The 19,510-nt window shown below is 40.8% G+C and overlaps 1 protein-coding gene across 1 annotated transcript in view; it reads right to left on the reverse strand.

Annotated features, from left to right (window-relative positions):
• Nucleotides 1–2,527: 2,527 nt before the first annotated feature.
• The window catches only part of LVRN (laeverin), a 53,781-nt gene continuing 36,798 nt past the window's right edge, over nt 2,528–19,510 (reverse strand). Inside the window, exons 14-20 of the mRNA XM_067568538.1 lie at nt 18,382–18,535; nt 17,315–17,409; nt 16,034–16,141; nt 12,106–12,276; nt 10,722–10,862; nt 8,780–8,855; nt 2,528–4,479 (exon numbers count right to left, since the gene is read on the reverse strand). Coding sequence (XP_067424639.1) covers nt 4,333–4,479; nt 8,780–8,855; nt 10,722–10,862; nt 12,106–12,276; nt 16,034–16,141; nt 17,315–17,409; nt 18,382–18,535 — 892 coding nt within the window. The 3' untranslated portion in view covers nt 2,528–4,332. The remainder of the gene's footprint in view (nt 4,480–8,779; nt 8,856–10,721; nt 10,863–12,105; nt 12,277–16,033; nt 16,142–17,314; nt 17,410–18,381; nt 18,536–19,510) is intronic.

Consider the following 19,510-nt stretch of genomic DNA (forward strand, 5'->3'; position numbering starts at 1 on the left):
AGGCTCAGCTGGCAGGATGGCATCGCAGTAAGTTTGAGAAATGTGCTCAGGGCAGGGAGCTGAGTTTGGAGCAGGAGTAAGGCGCAGGTGGGGAGGCAATGACAGGCCTTGCCTCACACCTTGCATCATGATAGCTACAACTTGATCCCACAGCCCACCACCTACTGCCTCTCCCATCACAGCCCAGCAACTACTACCACTTCTCTCTGTGGAGCTACTCCAATTGTGCCAACAGAAGTCCTTGCCCTCTTTTCCTACCCTACACTTATCTTGGTTCATTCCCGTTATCTACAACCTCTCCTCTTCACACCCTACCAGCTACAACCTCCCTTCCTCACCCATCTCCCTCATGCATGCACACTGACAGCTACATGCACCTTAACACCTACAAACACCCTGCGATTTGCTCGCCAAACTCCATTATTTCCTACAATCCTAAATGCTTCCCGCTAAAGTCACTTTCAGCACCATGCTGCCAGTCAGCAGCCTTCCCTTCACCCCCACCATGCTCCAGCCAGCCACATTCCCCATGCAGAAACAGCAACATCTCCCAGTCATTTCTCTTCCCCTGGCTGAATCTCCTTTTCCCTGCTCTGAACCTTTACACTTCATCGTCACTCCCACTACTTGTCACCCACGGAGTCTGAGTGCAGGGCAACCAGCAGTGTGAGAAAGTCCATTCTTGCTTGGGCTCCCTCTCAACCACTTGCTTCCGGGGCACATCTGAGTAGAGCTGTACAGTTAGCTGAAAATTCAGAAACAAACAAACAAAAAAACCTACCTAGGTAAAAATTAAATAAGTTTGCATCAAACCATACAGAAAATTTGTTAATTTTTTGGGTGAATTAAACTTTTTTTTACTTGAGAGCCAAACAACACATTTCATTTGACATGAAACAAAATGTTTCCTTTCAATTTTGAACTTTTTTTTAAGTTTAAAAAATTTTTTAAACTAAAAGTAGAGGAAATTTCAAAATGAAAAGGCATTTCTACCTAAAAAATTGCAATGTTTTATTTAGAAAATGTTGAAACAAAATATTTTGATTTTTTAGACTTTTTTAGGATTTTGTTTGGTTTTTGGTTGGTTGGTTGGTTGGTTTGGTTTTTTTGACAAACAATTCTGCAAAATTGACCCAAATTTGCCAGATGTTTTGGTGTCACCAGTCCGGATTGTTTGCCAAAAAAAAAAAAAAAAGCTTCAGTCAAAAAATTTCATCCAGTTCTACTTCCTACTCATAGGCAGCTTGCAAACAAATTGCCTGCACCATTCAAAGTTTAGCATCCCCCACTCCTTCCACTTTCCTTAACTGGCTATTGCTCCCTGCTGTCTACATGGAACACCCAGCTCTTCACACTGGGTCTGGCCGTGGAACACGCCAAGAGGTACTCAGCCTCTATTTAGGTGAACGCAGTAAAACATGCGTTGTAGACTTCATTTTGACAGAAACTAAATGTAAAGTCTGGGTGAAGGGGCACTATTTTTCTTTTCTGAAACTTAAGTATCCACAACCCATTTCCTTTTCCATAAAGAGAATTGATACATTGATGCAATCTATTTTGTTTTCTCTAATGCACCTAACATAAATTAGATTTTAGCTGAAGTGAAACCAACTGTAATAATTGGGGAAATAGTAAATACTACAAATTATATTTTCAAATTGTGTGTTATTGACGTCTTCAAAAAGATATCACAGGAAAGTCATGCTAATTGTTTTTTACATATTGATTGCTGAATTGCTGCTTCTCCCTTGACCCAAAGAGATCAAAGCGAAAATTGGTTCTGTGAAATTTGTCTTGCTACAACTTAAGGCCAAGTTAGCATTTAAAAAAAAAAAAAAAAAAAAGAGAGAGACTTACGCCAAGCAGGCTGGAGTAGTTTTTCTTAACAGTTATAGTATGAGAGAGCTGACATTAACTGTGGTTCCGCCTCTAATGTTTATACAAATTTATACTTTTAAATCCATTGTCTTAGTGCTGGTCCAATTTTAGCATGCCTGGGTCTGTAATGGAACCAGTAATTGAGGCTTTCTCTTAGAAAATTTGGCTTATGACAGCAGGCTGAATGGACAGGGCTAATACTAGGGATACAATATTGTTATTTTCATCTTTGAACAAATCTAAGTAAATCTCTCCCTGCTATTCTGCCTCTCATTATTTCAAACAGAATTAGCTGGAAAAGGGATACATTCTTAGACATGTTTTTGAATATCTATTCTCAGCACAGCAAGAAACAGTATCAAGGGGTCTCTGAAAGATTTGCCTTTCCTTTCGTTGAGTGGCTGCCAACATAAAGCATCAAGTAATTGTGTTTTCTTCCTGGTGTTTAGTCTCAATCTTGGAAAGGTTACAGAGACTTACAGTATGGTATAAACCCTAGGAATATCAATCACTGTGTTGTTGCTGTAAGGATATAAAAATTATTAAAGAAGCACACAATTAATCAATGGTAATTTTGAAATAGTTTCATATTTACAATTATATTTGTAAATATTTACAGATTAAAAATATTTTAATTAAAATCACCAGTCAGTAAAAAAAGACATTTCTGTAAACAAGAAAAGGGGAGAATGGTTACAAACAGCTGGAAAAGATAGTGGGTTGAATATGCTGGGTGCTGAAAGTTAAGTACATAAATCCTGCAGAGATCTTGTAGAGCGGTGTCCACCTGGGGGTAGCATAAATGTCATTCCACTACCTTTCCAGCCCACACCAATCCTGGAGGTTGCTGGGGGCCAAATCAGCCTCTGCATCCATCTGAAGCAGTTCTAAGAGCTGTTTTGCTATCCATGATCAGTGGAACATACTGCACTCTATCCCCAACCCCTCCCCACCCCTGGAATAGGTGCTGGGGAGACCAGGGATGTCTAGCATAGCTCTGGCTACATCAGTAGATACTCCTCTGGTGCTGACAGAATCCCTAGTACTGCCTTAAGGCAGCTTTAATTACATGTTGCACCACTGGAGAGGTGCAGAGGAGACGAAGGGTATAACTATACTTGGAGCAGGGGGTGTGATTCCCAGCCCCAGGACTCATTCCTGCACTAGTTCTGATCAAGCTAGCATGCTAAAAATAGAGTGAAACCAAGCTATATGAGCAGTGGGAGTGGCTATCCACCCTGAGGATGTACCCATCCGAGACCATAGGCATGTACTCAGGGTGGCTAGACTTTCCTGCTGCTGGTGCTGCCACAGCCACACTTTGGTTTTCAGGCTAGCTAGATGTGAGCTAGTGTGAACATGTCTCCTCAGCTTGGGACTCATACACCCAGCCCCAAGTTTAGATGTACCCTTGGTTGGGGCTAAGGAGGTGGCTGTCAGTTTCCTTGTATGGGCACTGGAAACCCAACAAAGAATTTTCCACATTAAAAACTCTGATTTTGACATCCTGGATACTGCTCTGTTTTGCACTCTTTATTTCCTTTATACCACTGCCTGTTACTTCCTCACTGGGTTTCCCTGGGGTAATGTAATATTACTTTCTCTGTTTACTGGGGTAGTGGCGCAACTTCATTTTTTCAGAATTTGTTTATCATGCAAATAAACAAACTGCATGGGCTGAGGAGTTCATGTTTCCCAAAACCACAAGCTAATACATTTTACTTTAACCAAAAGCTAATAGACTTGCTTTAATACTAATGGCCTAAGTCTCATTTGGCTGTCAGTCATCTCCAATAAGCCTCCAATAGGCAGGAAGAAAGTAAAACTTTTACAAATTCTCTACTGAAATTTAGTGTAAATGAAAAAGCATTCTTAATATACAGTAATAAACTTTGGATTTCTACAGTGCCTTCCCACTAAAGGAGCAAAAAGCACTTCACAAACATTCATGGAGTTAAAGTTCCAGAACACTGCTCTAAATTAAGTATCATTGTCCCCATTCTCATTTCACAAATATAAAAACTGAAGCTCGGTGTGATTAAATGACTTGCCTAAAGTCATACAGCAAGCCAGTGGCAGGACAGAGAATAAAACCCAAGTCTTCTAACTTCCAGTCCTGTATTTTAACCACAGGGCTACTTCCTCCAAAATGCTGACAGATTTAAAAAATGTTTTTGCAGATTTTTCTTGACTTTATTTACGAATAAGTCTCTCAAGCATCATCCTATATGGAAATAAGACAGATTTAATATGCAAATAGTTTTCTTGCATCTTTCCTGTAGAATTTTATTCTTCCATTATGAATCAGGTCAGACTGGCTTAGCGGTTAGAATCTTGGATTTAGAATATAAAATATGTGCTTTATCCCTTTCTTAAATCATAAAATAGTATAAAATGCTAGCAAGACATATTCTAATAGGTATATATGTATATATCTGAAACAGATTTCAGAAGTCAGTCATCTATATTTTTCCGTAGCCAATCAGTCCATTTGGCTATGAGTTTTCTCCTTTCCTGATTTGCGAACTTTGCAAACTGCAATGCTTCAGTAGTAGTAATCCTCTGACGCTCGTCCAGTGTAGTATTGTAAAAAAGCTGCAACTAAAAAAATATATAAAGTTAGTCTACAGAGTATTTTGAGTGGAATAATCTACTGCACTTTCTACAGATGTCTTAGACAGAACTGTCTAGAAAAGGGGTTTCTTTTTTTAAACACATTTAGGGTTTAAATTTACATTTAGGTTGCAATCCTGATCTCATTGAAGTCAATGGGAGTTTTGCCTTTGACTTCAATGGAGCCAGAATTTGACTGTTAAATCTTTAGCTTAAGAAGGTGCTTGCTCTGCAAAGCTCCTATACTGTGGCCTAAATGTTCAAAAGTGACAAGTGATTTTGGAGTCCCAAATTGAGATACCTTAAAGGGGATGATTTTCAGAGTGGCAGAGCCCAGCACGGCTGAAAACTGAGCATCTTGAAGGTGGAAGCAGGAAATCTGCTTCTGTAGAGCTTTGAGGCTTCACTGGCCTGGCACCTTCTTTTCTCTTTCAAAATAGTTCACACCTATCGTTATAGACAGCAGAGTTCAGGGAGCGGATTCTGTGCTGTGCCTCAAGGCACAGCACAGAACTTGCAGGAGGTAGTGGGTTAATGTGGCTTTAAAGCACTTTTGTGCTCTCCTGATCTTGGGCTGTTCTGCGGGCTGGACAGGCACCAAGTGTAACTTACAGGCCTGCCAAAAAAGTGTAATTTCTAGCTATCTAGCGCATTTTAGATATTCTGCTGTAAAATCCTAATACAGATAAGGCACTGTAGTCTTAGCACTTGGTAAACTAGGCAAGGTCCACCATAGGCAGGGCTATAGTGCTGACCTTGCCTAGCTTCCTCAGGGTACAAATTTCAGTGCCTTGTCTCCACTAGGATTTTACAGTGGGATAGCTAATGAGCTAACTCTGCTGTAAAAAAACCCACACCTTTGTTGCAGGGAAGACATCGCCTATGTTATGGTAGCCTCTGATGGCTGCCCTTTGGGCCACACACTGCCCCCACACTCCTCCTGGTTGCAGGCTGAGGTCTCATCCCTGACATGCCCCTTTCACCCCAGGCTGCCCTCTGACCACACTTTGTGAGGGGATCCTCGGAAACAGGTTTCTGGCTGCCTTCACAGTGCTTGCCCTTGGGGAAATCTACCCCCACTGGAACCGTGACTTATCTACACAGCATCTAGCAGCAAGCCGCCCAGCATGGGTAGACAGATCTATGCTAGCTCAGCTTAAGTGAGCGCTATACAAATAGCCGTGTGGATGCTGCAGCTTTGAGCCTCTGGGTCTGAGCTCAGGTGGCTAGCTCAAATCTCCACTGAAGCCACAAGAGCCACATTACTATTTTTAGCCAGCTAGCTCCAGCTGCAGTAGTGCAAGTCTGTCTCCCTTGGCTGGGAGGCATCCTCCCAGCTGTAGTGTAGACACATGCTCGGGGTCCCTGTACATCACCCCACCCTTTCACCCAGTATAAAGGAGACAGAGCAGTAGTGAGGCGCTCTACCCAGATGTACAACATTTTAGACATCAGCTTTTGAGGAATACTTGCGCTCATGATACAACTAGAAACAGCTATGATTAATAACTTGGTTCTTTTTATAATTTTTTGTAAAGACTGGCCTCAGCACAAGATCTATGGACATCTGCCAAAAGTGTGGTAGGAATGTTACAAAAAACAGGCATTTGTAGGCTACAAAGATCTGAAACAAAAATGTAGTCTGCAGCCCTGAACATAAGATGGAATCAATTTTAATTTCTTTGAACTACTAATTTACAGAATGGATTTACTTGTATATTTCTAGAAAATAAAGTCTTTACTCTACGAATTTGTCCACTCTAGGCCTTTTTCCCGGAATAATTTCCCACCATTGCAGTGGCTCCACTGGTGGTGGTAAAACAGTGGCGGTACAACCCGAGATTAGGATCCTGGCAGCCACTGACATTTGAACGATCACGTCATCTCAGCCTATTCACAGCATGTCTGCACAGCATGTTGGTAAAAACATCAGCAGCCTCTAATACCCTGACTACACAATTCAGGGTGACCAGACGTCCTGATATTATTGGGACCTTCCCAATAGTAGGGGCTTTGTCTTCTGTAGGCAACTATACTCCCACCCCCAAAAAGTGTCTCAATTTTTCACACTTGCTGTCTGGTCATTCTAACACAATCGCTCCCACCAGCAGAGCTGCACTGGTGTTAGTATGGGTGGGAATTTTCACTGTGGGAGAATGGAGAGGGGGGAATTAGACAGTAGACAAGGATTAAGAGTAAATGTTGTCATTTTTCTTAAATCAATATTTGTTTTTTATGCCTAACAAAAGATTTAAACTCTGTTTTAACTGAAAAGCTAACTGCAACCTTAAAATTCCTCTGTAGTTAAATCATATTATGTATACATGTAAATACATTACAGGGGAGATTGCTAGCACCGCCTTTTTAAAAAAATGTCACCAATGTTTCAGTAGCTTACAACTTGGTAAAACTTCAACAGTTTAGGCTGAAATTTTCCATGAATCTGCCTCAGGCTGAATTTTTTTGGAAAATTTCACCCAAAGTTGTTTAGCCATTTCCAAGTACAAGGCTAGGGGAAATAATAGAAATTTTTAGCATGGGAAAAATAATGTAACAACCTTTTCTTTGAACAGCTCTACTGCCCTCATGTTTTGGAGCAGGGACTTGAAATTTGGTAGAGGGGCCTTTGTGTCAGAGATGTGCCTTTTGCTGTCCCCATGAAAATCCCTTCGGATAAGGCCAAGTTATAAGTCTTTGGGAGGGGAATCAGTTGGCATATGCTCAGTAGACACTTCTTTGAATATAGCATTAACTCTCCAAAGATTCCATCCTCATTGAGCCTGCCCGAGCCACTCACAGCTCCTACCTGTAACCAGACTGGGCATGTGCCCTCTCACAGAGCTAGCGAGCATGCTCCAGCCCCAGACTACAGGGGCCAACCCAAACTTTCCCTGTAATGGCTGTTCCCAAGTGCTGTGGGCCAGACACCAGAACTGAGAGCAAGGAGCCTGTCTTTCTTGTGGTCTCAATGGGCCCCTGCTGATCCAAATGCACAGGGGACAAAAGTCAGACTGGGGGAGGAAAAGGAGTAGACTGGGACAAGGAGTCTGGTGACTAGACCAGAGGGACTAGAGTGGGGAAAGAAACTGACTGGGAATTGGCAGAGGGACTAGAAGTGGTTGGACAAAAAGATTGGGTTTCGGAGAGGCTAGGACAGGTTGGGTGAGGAGGCCGGGAGCCCAGGGGAGGATGCTGTCATTGGTTGGGAGTCAAAGGGGAGGCTGGGATTGGGAGCCAGGAGGACGGGGTGCAGAAACAAGGTGAGGAGACTGGGACTGGGAGCCAAGGGGATGATGGGACAGGTTGGGCAAAGAGACTGACACAGGGACCTAGGAGTGGAGGAGAGATTGCCACCATCATTTTTACAAATTGCAAGTTTGTACAAAACCTTCACCCACAGACCTTCCCTTTGCACAGGCATTCGTCTGACTGGAGAGTGCAGCTGTGGGTGCACATTTGTAAGTTTATTTCTTGTTCCTGCAAGTGAACTTGTAAATGTGTAAAGAACACTAATCTCTGCGCATGGGTGCACTGTGAGGAGAAGGGTCAGAGGACTCAGGCCCCCCTCTGGTCCCTGACTGGAGTTAGATGTTTGGTCCCCATCCCCAGTCAGGACTGAAGGATGGCCAGGCCAAATTTAAGTCGCTCTGTGACCCTGTGCACCTGCTTGGCCTTCCCATCTTTGCAGTCCTTCTGGTGCTCATGGGCCCTAGAGGCCGCCAGAAGAAGTGGAGCAGGGGACACTGGGAATCCCCAGTACCCAGAGGAACTGGAGGATTAGATCTGGGCTTTTGGTGCTTCCTTGACAAGCAGATATGAAGGAGGAGCATTGGGTCAAGGGCTCCCAGGACTGCTTGCCTCCCGATGAGGAGTTGCCTCCCTGAGTAAGAGCCTGGGGCTGGGTGCAGGGGAGAGAACTTGGAGCTGGGGGCAGGGCAATGTGGGGGGAAAGCACATGGTTGGGTATGGGGCAGCAGAAGGGGACTGTGTGTAAGTTGGGTGCAGCCAGGAGAACACAGGTTTGCATGCAGATGCACTGCAGGAGTGGGGCTGGGTACAGGGTCTGGGAGGGAGAGATCTTTGCCCCCTCCTTAGGAAAATTCTAGTCGCACCCCTATTTCTGTCCCAACAACAACACTGAGTTTCCATATATTTATTCAATACATTTCATGCTTTCTTTTATTTTTTTAAGAAATAAAAAAATTAAAAAAACAAAACAAAACTATTTACAAGTTGAGAGCAAGGTTTAAATTAGTTATTTATCCTATGATATATATAAGTAACTTACCTCTTGGATCTGGAAGTCTGTATAGACAAAATTTGTCATAGTGCTCAAAAATGTCTGTAGTATTTCATTCCTATCCCTATAGAGTAACATAAATATCAGTCAGGAAGAGAAGCATTTTGATAATATATTGGTAAATATACCATCAGCCTAAGCTGTTCTTCCACAAGCATACTGGCCAAGCTAACCTATTATTATGTTGAAACGATTGCCTAAACTGATATTTACTAGTCTGAGTTCTCTCCCCCATTCCTTATTTAAAGAAATATTCTTAGAGTTTGAACTAGTGATGCAAATATTTATGTAGGATGGAGAGTGTAGTTTACATATAATTTTCCTTCCTGTAAAAGATTTGCTCTCACTTGATGGTAAAGAGAGAGGAAACATCTAACTTGTCTAATCTGCCATTTTTACGCAGTTAAATATCACAATCTAGTTAGAAGAGAATCCTGATCCATTATTGAATAAGAGCCATGGCATGTTATGATATAAAAGATACTCGGGACTATATTCAGCCCTGGAGTAAGCCGGTTAAATCCTCATTTAATTCAATGGGAGTTATGCCCCCTTCACCATTTAACTTGTTATGATTAAAAGGTAGTTTCAGGTCTCTCATTGTATTTTTATTGGCAGCAGTGAGCAGATTCTGTATAACTAGCATCCACAGTAGTGCCTTTAATTTGAAAGCGGTGAGCCAGATTCACAGCAGGCTTCATATCAGTATAAGGTCTGCAGTGATCTATAGTGGCAGCACTCGCAAGCACACACAGCTGCTCTAAGTTACTCCACAGTAATGGTCCTCTTGATGATACAGCCACACCGCCCCCCCATCCCACTGTTGTTCCACCTCCTATTCTGGGGAGGCCAGGAGCTAGTGGTGTAGATGAAGTTACCCCAACTTTATGCCATGCAGGATTCCCCTATGCAAGCCTCAAACACTTCCAAATAAGAAATGTATTTCTTTTTCCAAATAAGAATGTATTTGCCTACTGTATAAAAACTGACTGCATGTTTGCTATACAATTTGTCCCAGGCTTTTCTTAGTAAAGAGGCTGAACTTGAAAGTTTCCATATTCATATACAAGAAGCCTGAATTGGTCTTAAATCATTATATTTATAGCCTTGATAAACTCATGATGGACAAAAGTAAAGGGTAATAGCAATTTCCATCTGAAAGTTTGGATGCCCATCTGATCCTAGAGCGTAACTGCCCTCTCACCCTTTCCCCCATGCCTGACCACTCTTCAAACCTCCCCTGTCCATTCTCCTTGCTTCTGGAATCATACCACATACATACCAATGCTTCCCCTTTTATCTGCCACCAACATCCCACTCCCAGATGACTAGCCATTCTCCTGCCACAATATATGGGCCATTCCCTTTCCTTGGGTTATAGGATCCAGCTACCTTCCAGTGCTTCCAGTTTGAATGTTTGTGTTGTTGGGAGTATATGAAACTCTGGAGGACACCAGTTTGTGTGCTATTTAATAAGTAAAATCTCACATTTTTATAATGTTTTTCACCACCGTAGGTCACAAAGCACTTTATAAGGTTGCACTATGAGTCAGATTTTTAAATGCTCGCCATCTTACAGTTGGAGCCAGATTTTCAAAAGAGCTCAGCTCCCATTTAGTCACCAAAATAGGGTCCCAATTTTTTTTAAGTGGATCAATACCCATTAGGTCTCATTGAGACATTTATGGGGACACACACACGCTGAGCTCTTTGAAAATCCAGCCACTTATTTTGGTGCCTTAATGGAAGCTGAGCCTGTCTGATAATTCTAGCCTTTGGACGTAGACTGAGACCACCATGGAAAAGCAGACACCTCCAGAGTGGAACATCTGCAATTGGGCTCTACAGCTCAGACTTAAGGTAGATAAGAGAGTCAGAGAAAACAGTGCAGAAATAAAGATGAGTGATTTCATTTGGTTGCTTACCATACCTTTCATTTAAAAGTAGCCAATTTTCTGTTATAAATTCCCATGCTATGCGTTGGCCAGTCTCAGTAGCTGCCACATTTGAAATGACTGTTGATGTATGATTAGAAGACAGTAATGAATCGTTGAGTGAATACTGCAAATATCTGTTGGAAAAATACATTAAAATGCAACTATTTAGAACAAATATAAATGTTGTCCCTTGGAGCTGCCTGTATACGCTACAGTATCATGTTTAATATAAACATTAACTGTTCATATTCTCACTTACTGGGTTTACATTCTCAGTGTAGAAAGAACATTGTGCATGGTATGGATATATTCATTTTTCTTATCTTTGCACCACTCAGAAAACATTAGGGGCCAATTATTCCTTTCACAGAAAAACCCATGGACCCTGAGTTTCTATGGACGCATCTTGTCAGGAGTGAGATTGGCATTTGCCCTTCTGCAGAGTGAGCATGCCACGATGGGGAATGTCAAAATATCCAGGTCTGTGGCATTTCTTTTAAGTCCTTCGTGCCTAAGGATTGCTTCCCACCCTGCAGAGCAGCATGGCTGCCAAATGAGCTGTGTTCTCATAGGCTCCCCACTAGTAGCTGCCACCTGCATAAGGCAGGTGCACGTCACTTGGATTTTCTCGGGTTGCACACCACAGACAGGACTGTTAACTAATTTCTAATTGCAGAATATTTATTTTTTGTGAGATGGAAATGGCCCATCTTGGCTTTCCTCTTCCTAAGTGACTTTGCAGACTGCCGTTTGGAAAAACACACTGGATTCTCGCTCTCTCAGGCACAGGGAGGAGAGGGTTATTGGGGAGGCCATGGAAGTTCCCTGAACCCGTGCTGTCTGGGCAGGTTAGAGCTGGCGAAGACAAGCTCTAACTTACAAAAGTGGCATAAGGTCCTTAAATGATCGCAGAACAGTAGAGCATCAGCATAGCAGTGTTCTGCTCTGTCCTGTCTTTTCTTTTCCCACCCCACACTCACCCCTGCTATATCCCCTCCATCTCCTGACATGCCCCCCATGCCAGAGTAGCAGCTGCCACAGGAGCCGCCTCTGCAAGCATTATACCCAATGGAATTTACCCCAATAAAAGGGAGATGCTTTGCTTGCCTGTGTACCGCTGAGAAGCACAGGGTAGAACATGGACATAGCAGATCACAGAATCCAGCTTCACTATATTTTTACTTATAAGCTGAGCAGATTTTCTTTGAAGCCGTTGAGAAATAATAATTAGGATAATTATGGACTCCATGATGCAATGTTTATAAAGCCATTTTTATAAGTAGGGCTGCACTTTAAATGATGGATAACTTATTATGGATAATCTATTTTTGCCCACAACCCAGGAATTCATTAAAAATATAATTTGATCAAGGTCACCTGTAAAGCAACCACGACTCTCTGGTGCAACTCATGGCAAAGAGCATTATATCCTTATCTAGTTCTGTGGAATTATTATGATTATACATTTTCCACGCAAAGTCCCATTCTTTATCGCTTCCCATTGCAACACCATAACAATAGATTGTTCTTTTAACAATATAGGGAATCCTGTAAAATAAAATAGAATAGTTGGCATCATATTGTTATAAAATGACAACAAGCAGTTAAAATAGGGCAGAAATTATATATGTTCACCAATCACAATCTAAAATAATCACAAAAGAGAACTAAACACAGAACAAAAAGCATCTAGATTTATTATTCAAGCATTACCACAACAGAGATGCTTGAAGGTGAACTGAATAGCTTTTTTAATATGGCTGGGCAAACAGTTCATATTACCAAAATAATTACAGTATTAACATACTTGTATCACATCATAATATGGTGATGTCACACCCTAATGTGATGATGACATTTGCATGAAAACACTACCCCAAAAAGGCCTTTTGGAAGCCTACCCAAGCAGCACAGATGCTAGGAAAGCACTATCCATAGAAGACAGCCACATGCTTCAAGAGTGCAAGATGAAGAAAGAGAACGGTCAGTTCTCCAGGCAGCAGATTCTCTCCTGCTACTCACACTTCAAAGGTTGGCACCTACAAAGGGATGATGAATTTTGTGACAAAACCCAAATCCAAAACACCTTTAGGGTCACCTTTTGCTACATTTTACATACTAAGACCAGAATGAAAATGTTTGTTGTTTCTTCTGCAACCGTCAAAAGTGTCACTAACACTAAAACAGCTCAAGGTTTTTTATGTTAGCAATATGAACTATTCTGCCGAAATAATAATATATCATACAAGTGAGGATATCTATGCATTTTACAAACGTTAAATCAATGGGATTTTTGGGCTGGTTCCCTATGGCAGGATAGGGCTCACTGCTATGAGACTCAGGAAGTTTTAATTTCCTAGTGTCTTTGTGTTAAATTACTTAGTATTAAAATGCTGTATGAGCATCGGCTTTTTTTTTTTAAATTCATTTCCTCATTCTAAGAATAGAGCAAAACAGAAAAAAGGAACACCATGGATAGGAAAATAACTAAAGAAAAACAAGGAGGCAGGGAACCTAGTTCTGGCATGATAAAATTATACCATTTTGTTTTACACAGCTCCATAGCTTTGCACCTCACCCATTCTGAAAATGCCAGAGTAAAAGTAAAAGGAAGAGAAGCCTGGAAGATATTGGCTGGTAGGTGTGAGAAGAAGGGGGCAGTGGCTCCACAGCATGCTCTTTCCACAGATCCTGTAAAAACCCATCATCCCAAGTCTACTTGATTGGAGCTCCATGGGTCAGGAGGAAGTGTGCCTAGGCAGAAAGGGATCAGGGGGATGGTTGCCTTGCATAGCAATATCCCCTTTCACATCTGTGGGGATGTTACTATGGAAAATAATGATCATGCTGTCAGGCTATGGCAGAATGATTGCATTGTGAATTGTGCTGTCAAGAGGGAGAAAAGGATCTTGGGGAGTAGCATGAATGCACTGTGTCAGCACCCAAAAGGATTTCTCTGCAGATTTTGTGTCAGTTATAGGTTTGGTCAGTGTGTTTTCCAGTTCAGTGTACAGAAAAGCTGTGCCTCTCCATTTATTGAACAATCGGGGGGAAGAGGAGGGAATTCATTAACTGAAACGTAGGGAGTGTCCTGCCCCCTATATTGTTTTTTCTCCTTAAAACTTGATGAACATATTTTAATCACTTATAGCTTCATAACTGCACTTGTTTATCAGCCATTCCTTAGTGAGGACCAGCCCCACATGAAATTTTAAAGGTTAGCTATCCTGAGAGTTACCTGTGTGCAAAGAATGAAAGATATTATTAATTATGAAATCAGAACAATTATATTTTTCAGGACTGAACTCAAAAACAAACTCAAAAAAACTTTTGAAAAAGTGCCTCTTTGGATTCAGACTAAGCATGGAATGTTTCAGCCTGGAAGATCAATATTTCAAAAATTATGAAGAAGGCAATGATTTTGTCATGGAGGTCATGGAAATCATGAATTTGAATAAAGTCTGAAATCTTGGCAGTGGCTGTTAAAACACATTTGATTCCCCTTCCCTCCCCCAAGCTGAGTGGCATTGCGCCCTGATGTATGGGGTTGCAATCTTTCTGTCCCCAGATTGCAATGGCTGGAGTGGTGAGCCAGGCTGAGTCCCATGGGACAGGAGCTGCTGCTGTAGGTTGAGTATGGGGTGGGCACTCTCCACAATTACTCCCACCCCTTGGCCTCACCTTATTATTCACGACAGCTGCTTTTGCTACTTAAAAGCAAGAAATATATTACTTGGTGACCCTTCCATGACTTTCCCCCCACCCCCCAACCTCTGCCATGAAGTTTACTAAAAATTTCTGTGCCAAAATCATAGCCTTAATTATGAACAGATGAAAACAGGAGATTATGACGAAAGTCATCTTGCATCCTTAACTGAAGTATTTGCAGCTGCCATTAACACTATAATAAGAACATTCTGTTTTGGATACTAAATAGTGTTTAATACGTTAAAGCTTTTCAGTTTACCTTTAAAAGAAGTTTTTATGAGGTCAGTCTTTACAAAGCTCCACTAACTTTATTATAAATATTATAAAAGTTAGATGACTTAAGCCATCTGATTTGTATGAACATAGATTCAAGCAACAGCCAACAACATTTTTGTTCACATTTTGCTCACATTCATATTTAACTATAACAGGTAACATACAAATATAAAAAGGATAGGAATACTGAACAGAGTAGACTCACCAGTGCCAAAACTATCACAATTGCATTGAAAAACAAGAAAAGAGGGAGGGAAAGAGAAGTAAAAATTATAATATACCATATGGGCTTTTCTGCAATGGAATACTCTAACAGTTTTGTTGACAAATATAGGCCCTTTTTAGTTACATAAAAGTCCAACATGCACTTTTGATGTCAGTTTGTGAAATCCATTTATGGTGCTTCTGGATATGTTCTAATTGTGGATTTGTTGTTACTATATTATACAGTCTTAATAAAAACCTACCAAAAATAAAACATTGTAACTGTCAAGTTTCCCACAGCAATGCCATATGCAACTGCAAAATTTCAGTGTTGCCATATGTAACAGTTTAGACTACCCTGAAGCTGTGAAAGTCTTACCATAACATAGGCAGTGTATGCAATGTACCAGAGTTAATGTCCCTCATGGAACCCGCTTTTTGAATTTCCCTGCCTTTTATTCATTTACATTCTCAACCTCAATGTTGTATAGGAGAATGGATGTCTTGGGAGACTGGCACTTCTACATTGCTTATTAAAATCTTGCCTAGAACCCTGGTCCTGCAAACAGCTACCATGTGCTGATTACACACCCTCTTAGAGACCCATTGAAATCAACGGGGCTCCAAATTTGACTCTGCCCATTCAAGCCCTAGGTAATGGCTGAAAGCTGTTAGCAACTAATAAGTAGTTGTTAAGTAGCACACAAGAAATGATTTGGTATGGGCAAGTGCCCACATCACAAACCACCACCACAACTGGCAGTGTTTGGATCAGCTAAAGACTAAATGGGTGCAAACGATACCTACAGGTCTGTATTGAAGCAAACTGACAGAGTGCTGAGCTGCACAGCCATTGTCTGCACTTTGCCTGTTTGGTGCTTAAACAAAGTTCAGTTTCCAGGGCAGTCAAACTGCATCCTTCATGAAAGTAAAGTCTACCTGAAAAAAGCACTAAATATTGTATCAATTTAGGATTTTACAATTTAGGTCTTGCCCATTTGTACAGGAAGAAGAGAAGTGTACAAGGAGCCTTCCCTACACTACCTGCCCCATGTACTGGCCTGTTAAATTTAAATCTGACATACACACATCTATAATATTACAGTATCATTCTTACTTATTGTCAGGGTTCTCCATCCACTTAGTGTAAAATTCAGAAGACAGGTTTAAACAGTCTTGGAGACCCAGCAAACACGCTGTATTAATAAGTTTTTCCAAATAGATTCTTGAAGGAAATAAAAAAATAAGAAAAAAGAAGAAAGAATACAAAAAGAAGAAAGGACACATTACACATTTTGCATTATCCCAATGAATAATTTTTAACTATAACATAATTTTATCAAACGATGCTCTATCTCAGGAAGTCTTCTGCTAATAACAGCAGCTTCAGTAATAAAACCACCACCAAACAGCAATCTCATAGCACAGAGATATTTGTAGGGATTTATCAAGGGTTAAATGTAGTCTAGTCCCACCACATACCTCTCTGTCCATGTTTTTACACTGCACTTGCCACTGTGAAATTATACCTATCACCATAACAGACATGTGTCAGCAGAGATGTTAAGGATTGAATGGCCATGCAAACTGAACTACCCTCTAATCTTTAGAAGTGGTTCCTTTAGGTCAGGTCTGAGACACAAAGGAGCAGGACTACCGACTTGCCCTGCCAACAGCTGTGATGCAAAAGTTCTATGCATAAATCAGGGACCTCACGCTTCAGAGTGGTTAAGCCATCATTCTCAAGTACTAAATTTACTTAACTCCCCAATCCTGATGATGATATAGAGAGCCCATCTTGCTGCTGCCACTTCATTTTAAAATTCACATATCATGCACATTTATGGTAGTGTATTATTAATAATAATGTTTCAGAAATTGATTAAAATACCTTCCTGCATACTCTTTTCAATTCCCATGCGCATGCCTATGAATGTGGTGTGCCGGCTGTGCCCAAGCACACCCTAATGCAGGGGTGTCAAACATATGACCCGCAGGCCGGATTCTGCCCGCGAACCTCTTTTATCCGGCCCGCATACCTTTTTGATGTGGCCCGTGGCGCCATCTCGGTGTTTTTCCAGCTGATGCTGGAGGGTAGAGCTGGCGCCAAAAGAGCGGCGGGCACGCGATTTCTCGGCGGACAGACACAGCGAGCTGCCACCGAAAAAGATGGAGCTGTGAGATTTTGTGGCGGAGACTAGGACACGGCAAGAATTCCGCTGGCGGGAAATTAAAATGTGGCCCACTGGTGGAATTGAGTTTGACACCCCTGATAAAGATGAAAATGAAAAGTCCCTGAGTGCACACCCTAATAAAATGTGCTGCGCATGCCTATGTTCACATTATAGCCTTTATCAAATCAAAAGGCTTCAAATTATATTTTTAAAAAAATACTTACATATCAAAATACTCATCTGCCAAAGCATCAACATTTTGACGAATAACACTTGCATAATAATGGTATATTGGCAACATTCTCTTTAACAGATATTTCTTTTAAAAGAAAGGATAGAGAAATTATTTTCATTTAGATACAGTTTTGCTGTATTTTTCTCTATATGTTTATTTATTTAGATTATTTTAAAATTGGAACTCTGGGTGCATATGCAAAATTTAAATCAAACATACAAATTGGAGTTAATGTGCAAAATACAAAATTCTCCCTGAACCACTCAAAACAGAGGTGTTCCCCTTATAGCTCCCTTAGCCCTGGAAGAAAAGATGAGTTTTGGAACTTGATTAGAAGGTTAAACTCAGGTTCTGGAAGAACAACTAAGACAGCAAGTTCCATATTAAAAATCCAGCAAAGCTGTCAATCATGTTTATCTTTAAGCATGTAATTTGCCCCACAGCAGTCAATGGCACTACTCCTGTGCACAAAGTTAAACCCATACCGAAGTGTTTGCTGAATTGAAGACTAAATAAGGAAACTGTTAGCTCATTTTCCTCAAATGATCTCACTTGGTTACCAAACAAGGAGAGTGGCAGCCTGAAGTATTTAGTACCTAAACTATTTAGGACCATAACAAGTTAAAACAAACTGGAAGCTGTTACAGATCGCAGGTGTAATGTGTTCTCTAGGAGAAGCACTGCTACACAAGCAAACACTTGCATTCTGTACTACTGGTGGTTGTAGTTTTGTGGTGGACTTAGGCCTCTGTTTTGTAAATACTGATGCAGGTGCATGTACTTAATTTTAAGAATATGAGTATATTTCTGCCTCACAAGGAAAGAAGGCTTACAACCCAACATTAAGTCCAATATTTATCATCAACTGATTAACAGACAAATCAAATAATTAGCTTCCATTTCTTAAAAGAAAGAAACAGAAGGCTGAATAAAATTTTCAGCGAAAAAGTAATGTACCTTGTGATACATCCTTGAACACTTATAAAAAATTCATGTAGGATCTTGTCATTTAAATGGTCTAGAGATTCTTCAATATTTAACAAAGAAAGAGGATACCTTTAAAAATGGATATAGTTCATAGTTTTTCAGAATATTTTCCAGATTGTCAGGAATTAAGTGTGATAATACTGTATACCACACAAACATTTCATCTTCTTTGGCAAGGTACTTTGTTAATTCAAATGCAGATTCAATCTCAATATATCCAGCCCTGTTTAAAAAAAAAAAACAAATCTTAGCATGTGCATTCAAGATAAACACACATTTGAACAGCTGTATATTTAGATAACTGATGCAAAAACATCTAGATACTGTGGGGTCTAGGAAAGAAGACCGACAATGAGAATAAATATAATACTGCCACCTAACATCCTCACTAGGCTAAAGCGAAGATTCCCTCTATATTTTTATGTAATAACATTTTGGAGATACAGTACATTTATCATCTTTTTAAAATAATCAAACAACAGATTTTCACTATAAACTGCTCTGTGGAATAACCATTACCTGAAAAGCATAGACAATTAAATTACAATTCTGGGATATTTTAAAGTTATTATTATTATTATTAACTACTGTAGAGAGTCACCAATATACATGAGGCTAAAATTCACTCTTGCAGAGGGCCCATCCAAGGCCCTCCACAGGAAGCCCTGCAATAACCATATGTGAGGAGCACGTTTTACATACTTATATATAATTCCTCATTAAAGGCCAGATTGTGCCTTCTTCTGGAAAAACCTACAGAAAGCGGGGAGAGGAAAACTTTTGGGTTCCCCACACAGAGTTCCCATCAAACTCCAGTGTTGTGGGGGTGCTTCGCCCACCTGTGAACCACAGTTACTCTGATACCTATGTGGATCTCGGGTATCTGCTGGAGGCATAGGGACAACTATTGACTCTTGGGCTCCCTACAGTTTTCCCTAGCTCCCTGGCAGCATGGTTCCAATGAAACTGTTATGCCCCCACCTGCAGCAGGACTTGGCTATCCCTTAAAGGAGTTTTCCCATGGAGACCTGTGCAGGTAAGTAAGTTATATTAATTTTTCTGCAGAATCCCAACACTTGTCAGGGCAATTCCCCCCACCTCTCAACCTGTCTTGATCCATGCAAATAATGGAAGAAGGACATAACCATCTACAATAGGTGGAAGCTTAATTATCAGGAACAGAAAGGAATTGTTGAAT

The sequence above is a fragment of the Emydura macquarii genome, unplaced genomic scaffold (genome assembly GCF_026122565.2).
Source record: "Emydura macquarii macquarii isolate MOO-44397 ecotype Brisbane River unplaced genomic scaffold, CSIRO-AGI_Emac_v2 contig_2897, whole genome shotgun sequence".
NCBI lineage: Eukaryota > Metazoa > Chordata > Testudines > Chelidae > Emydura > Emydura macquarii.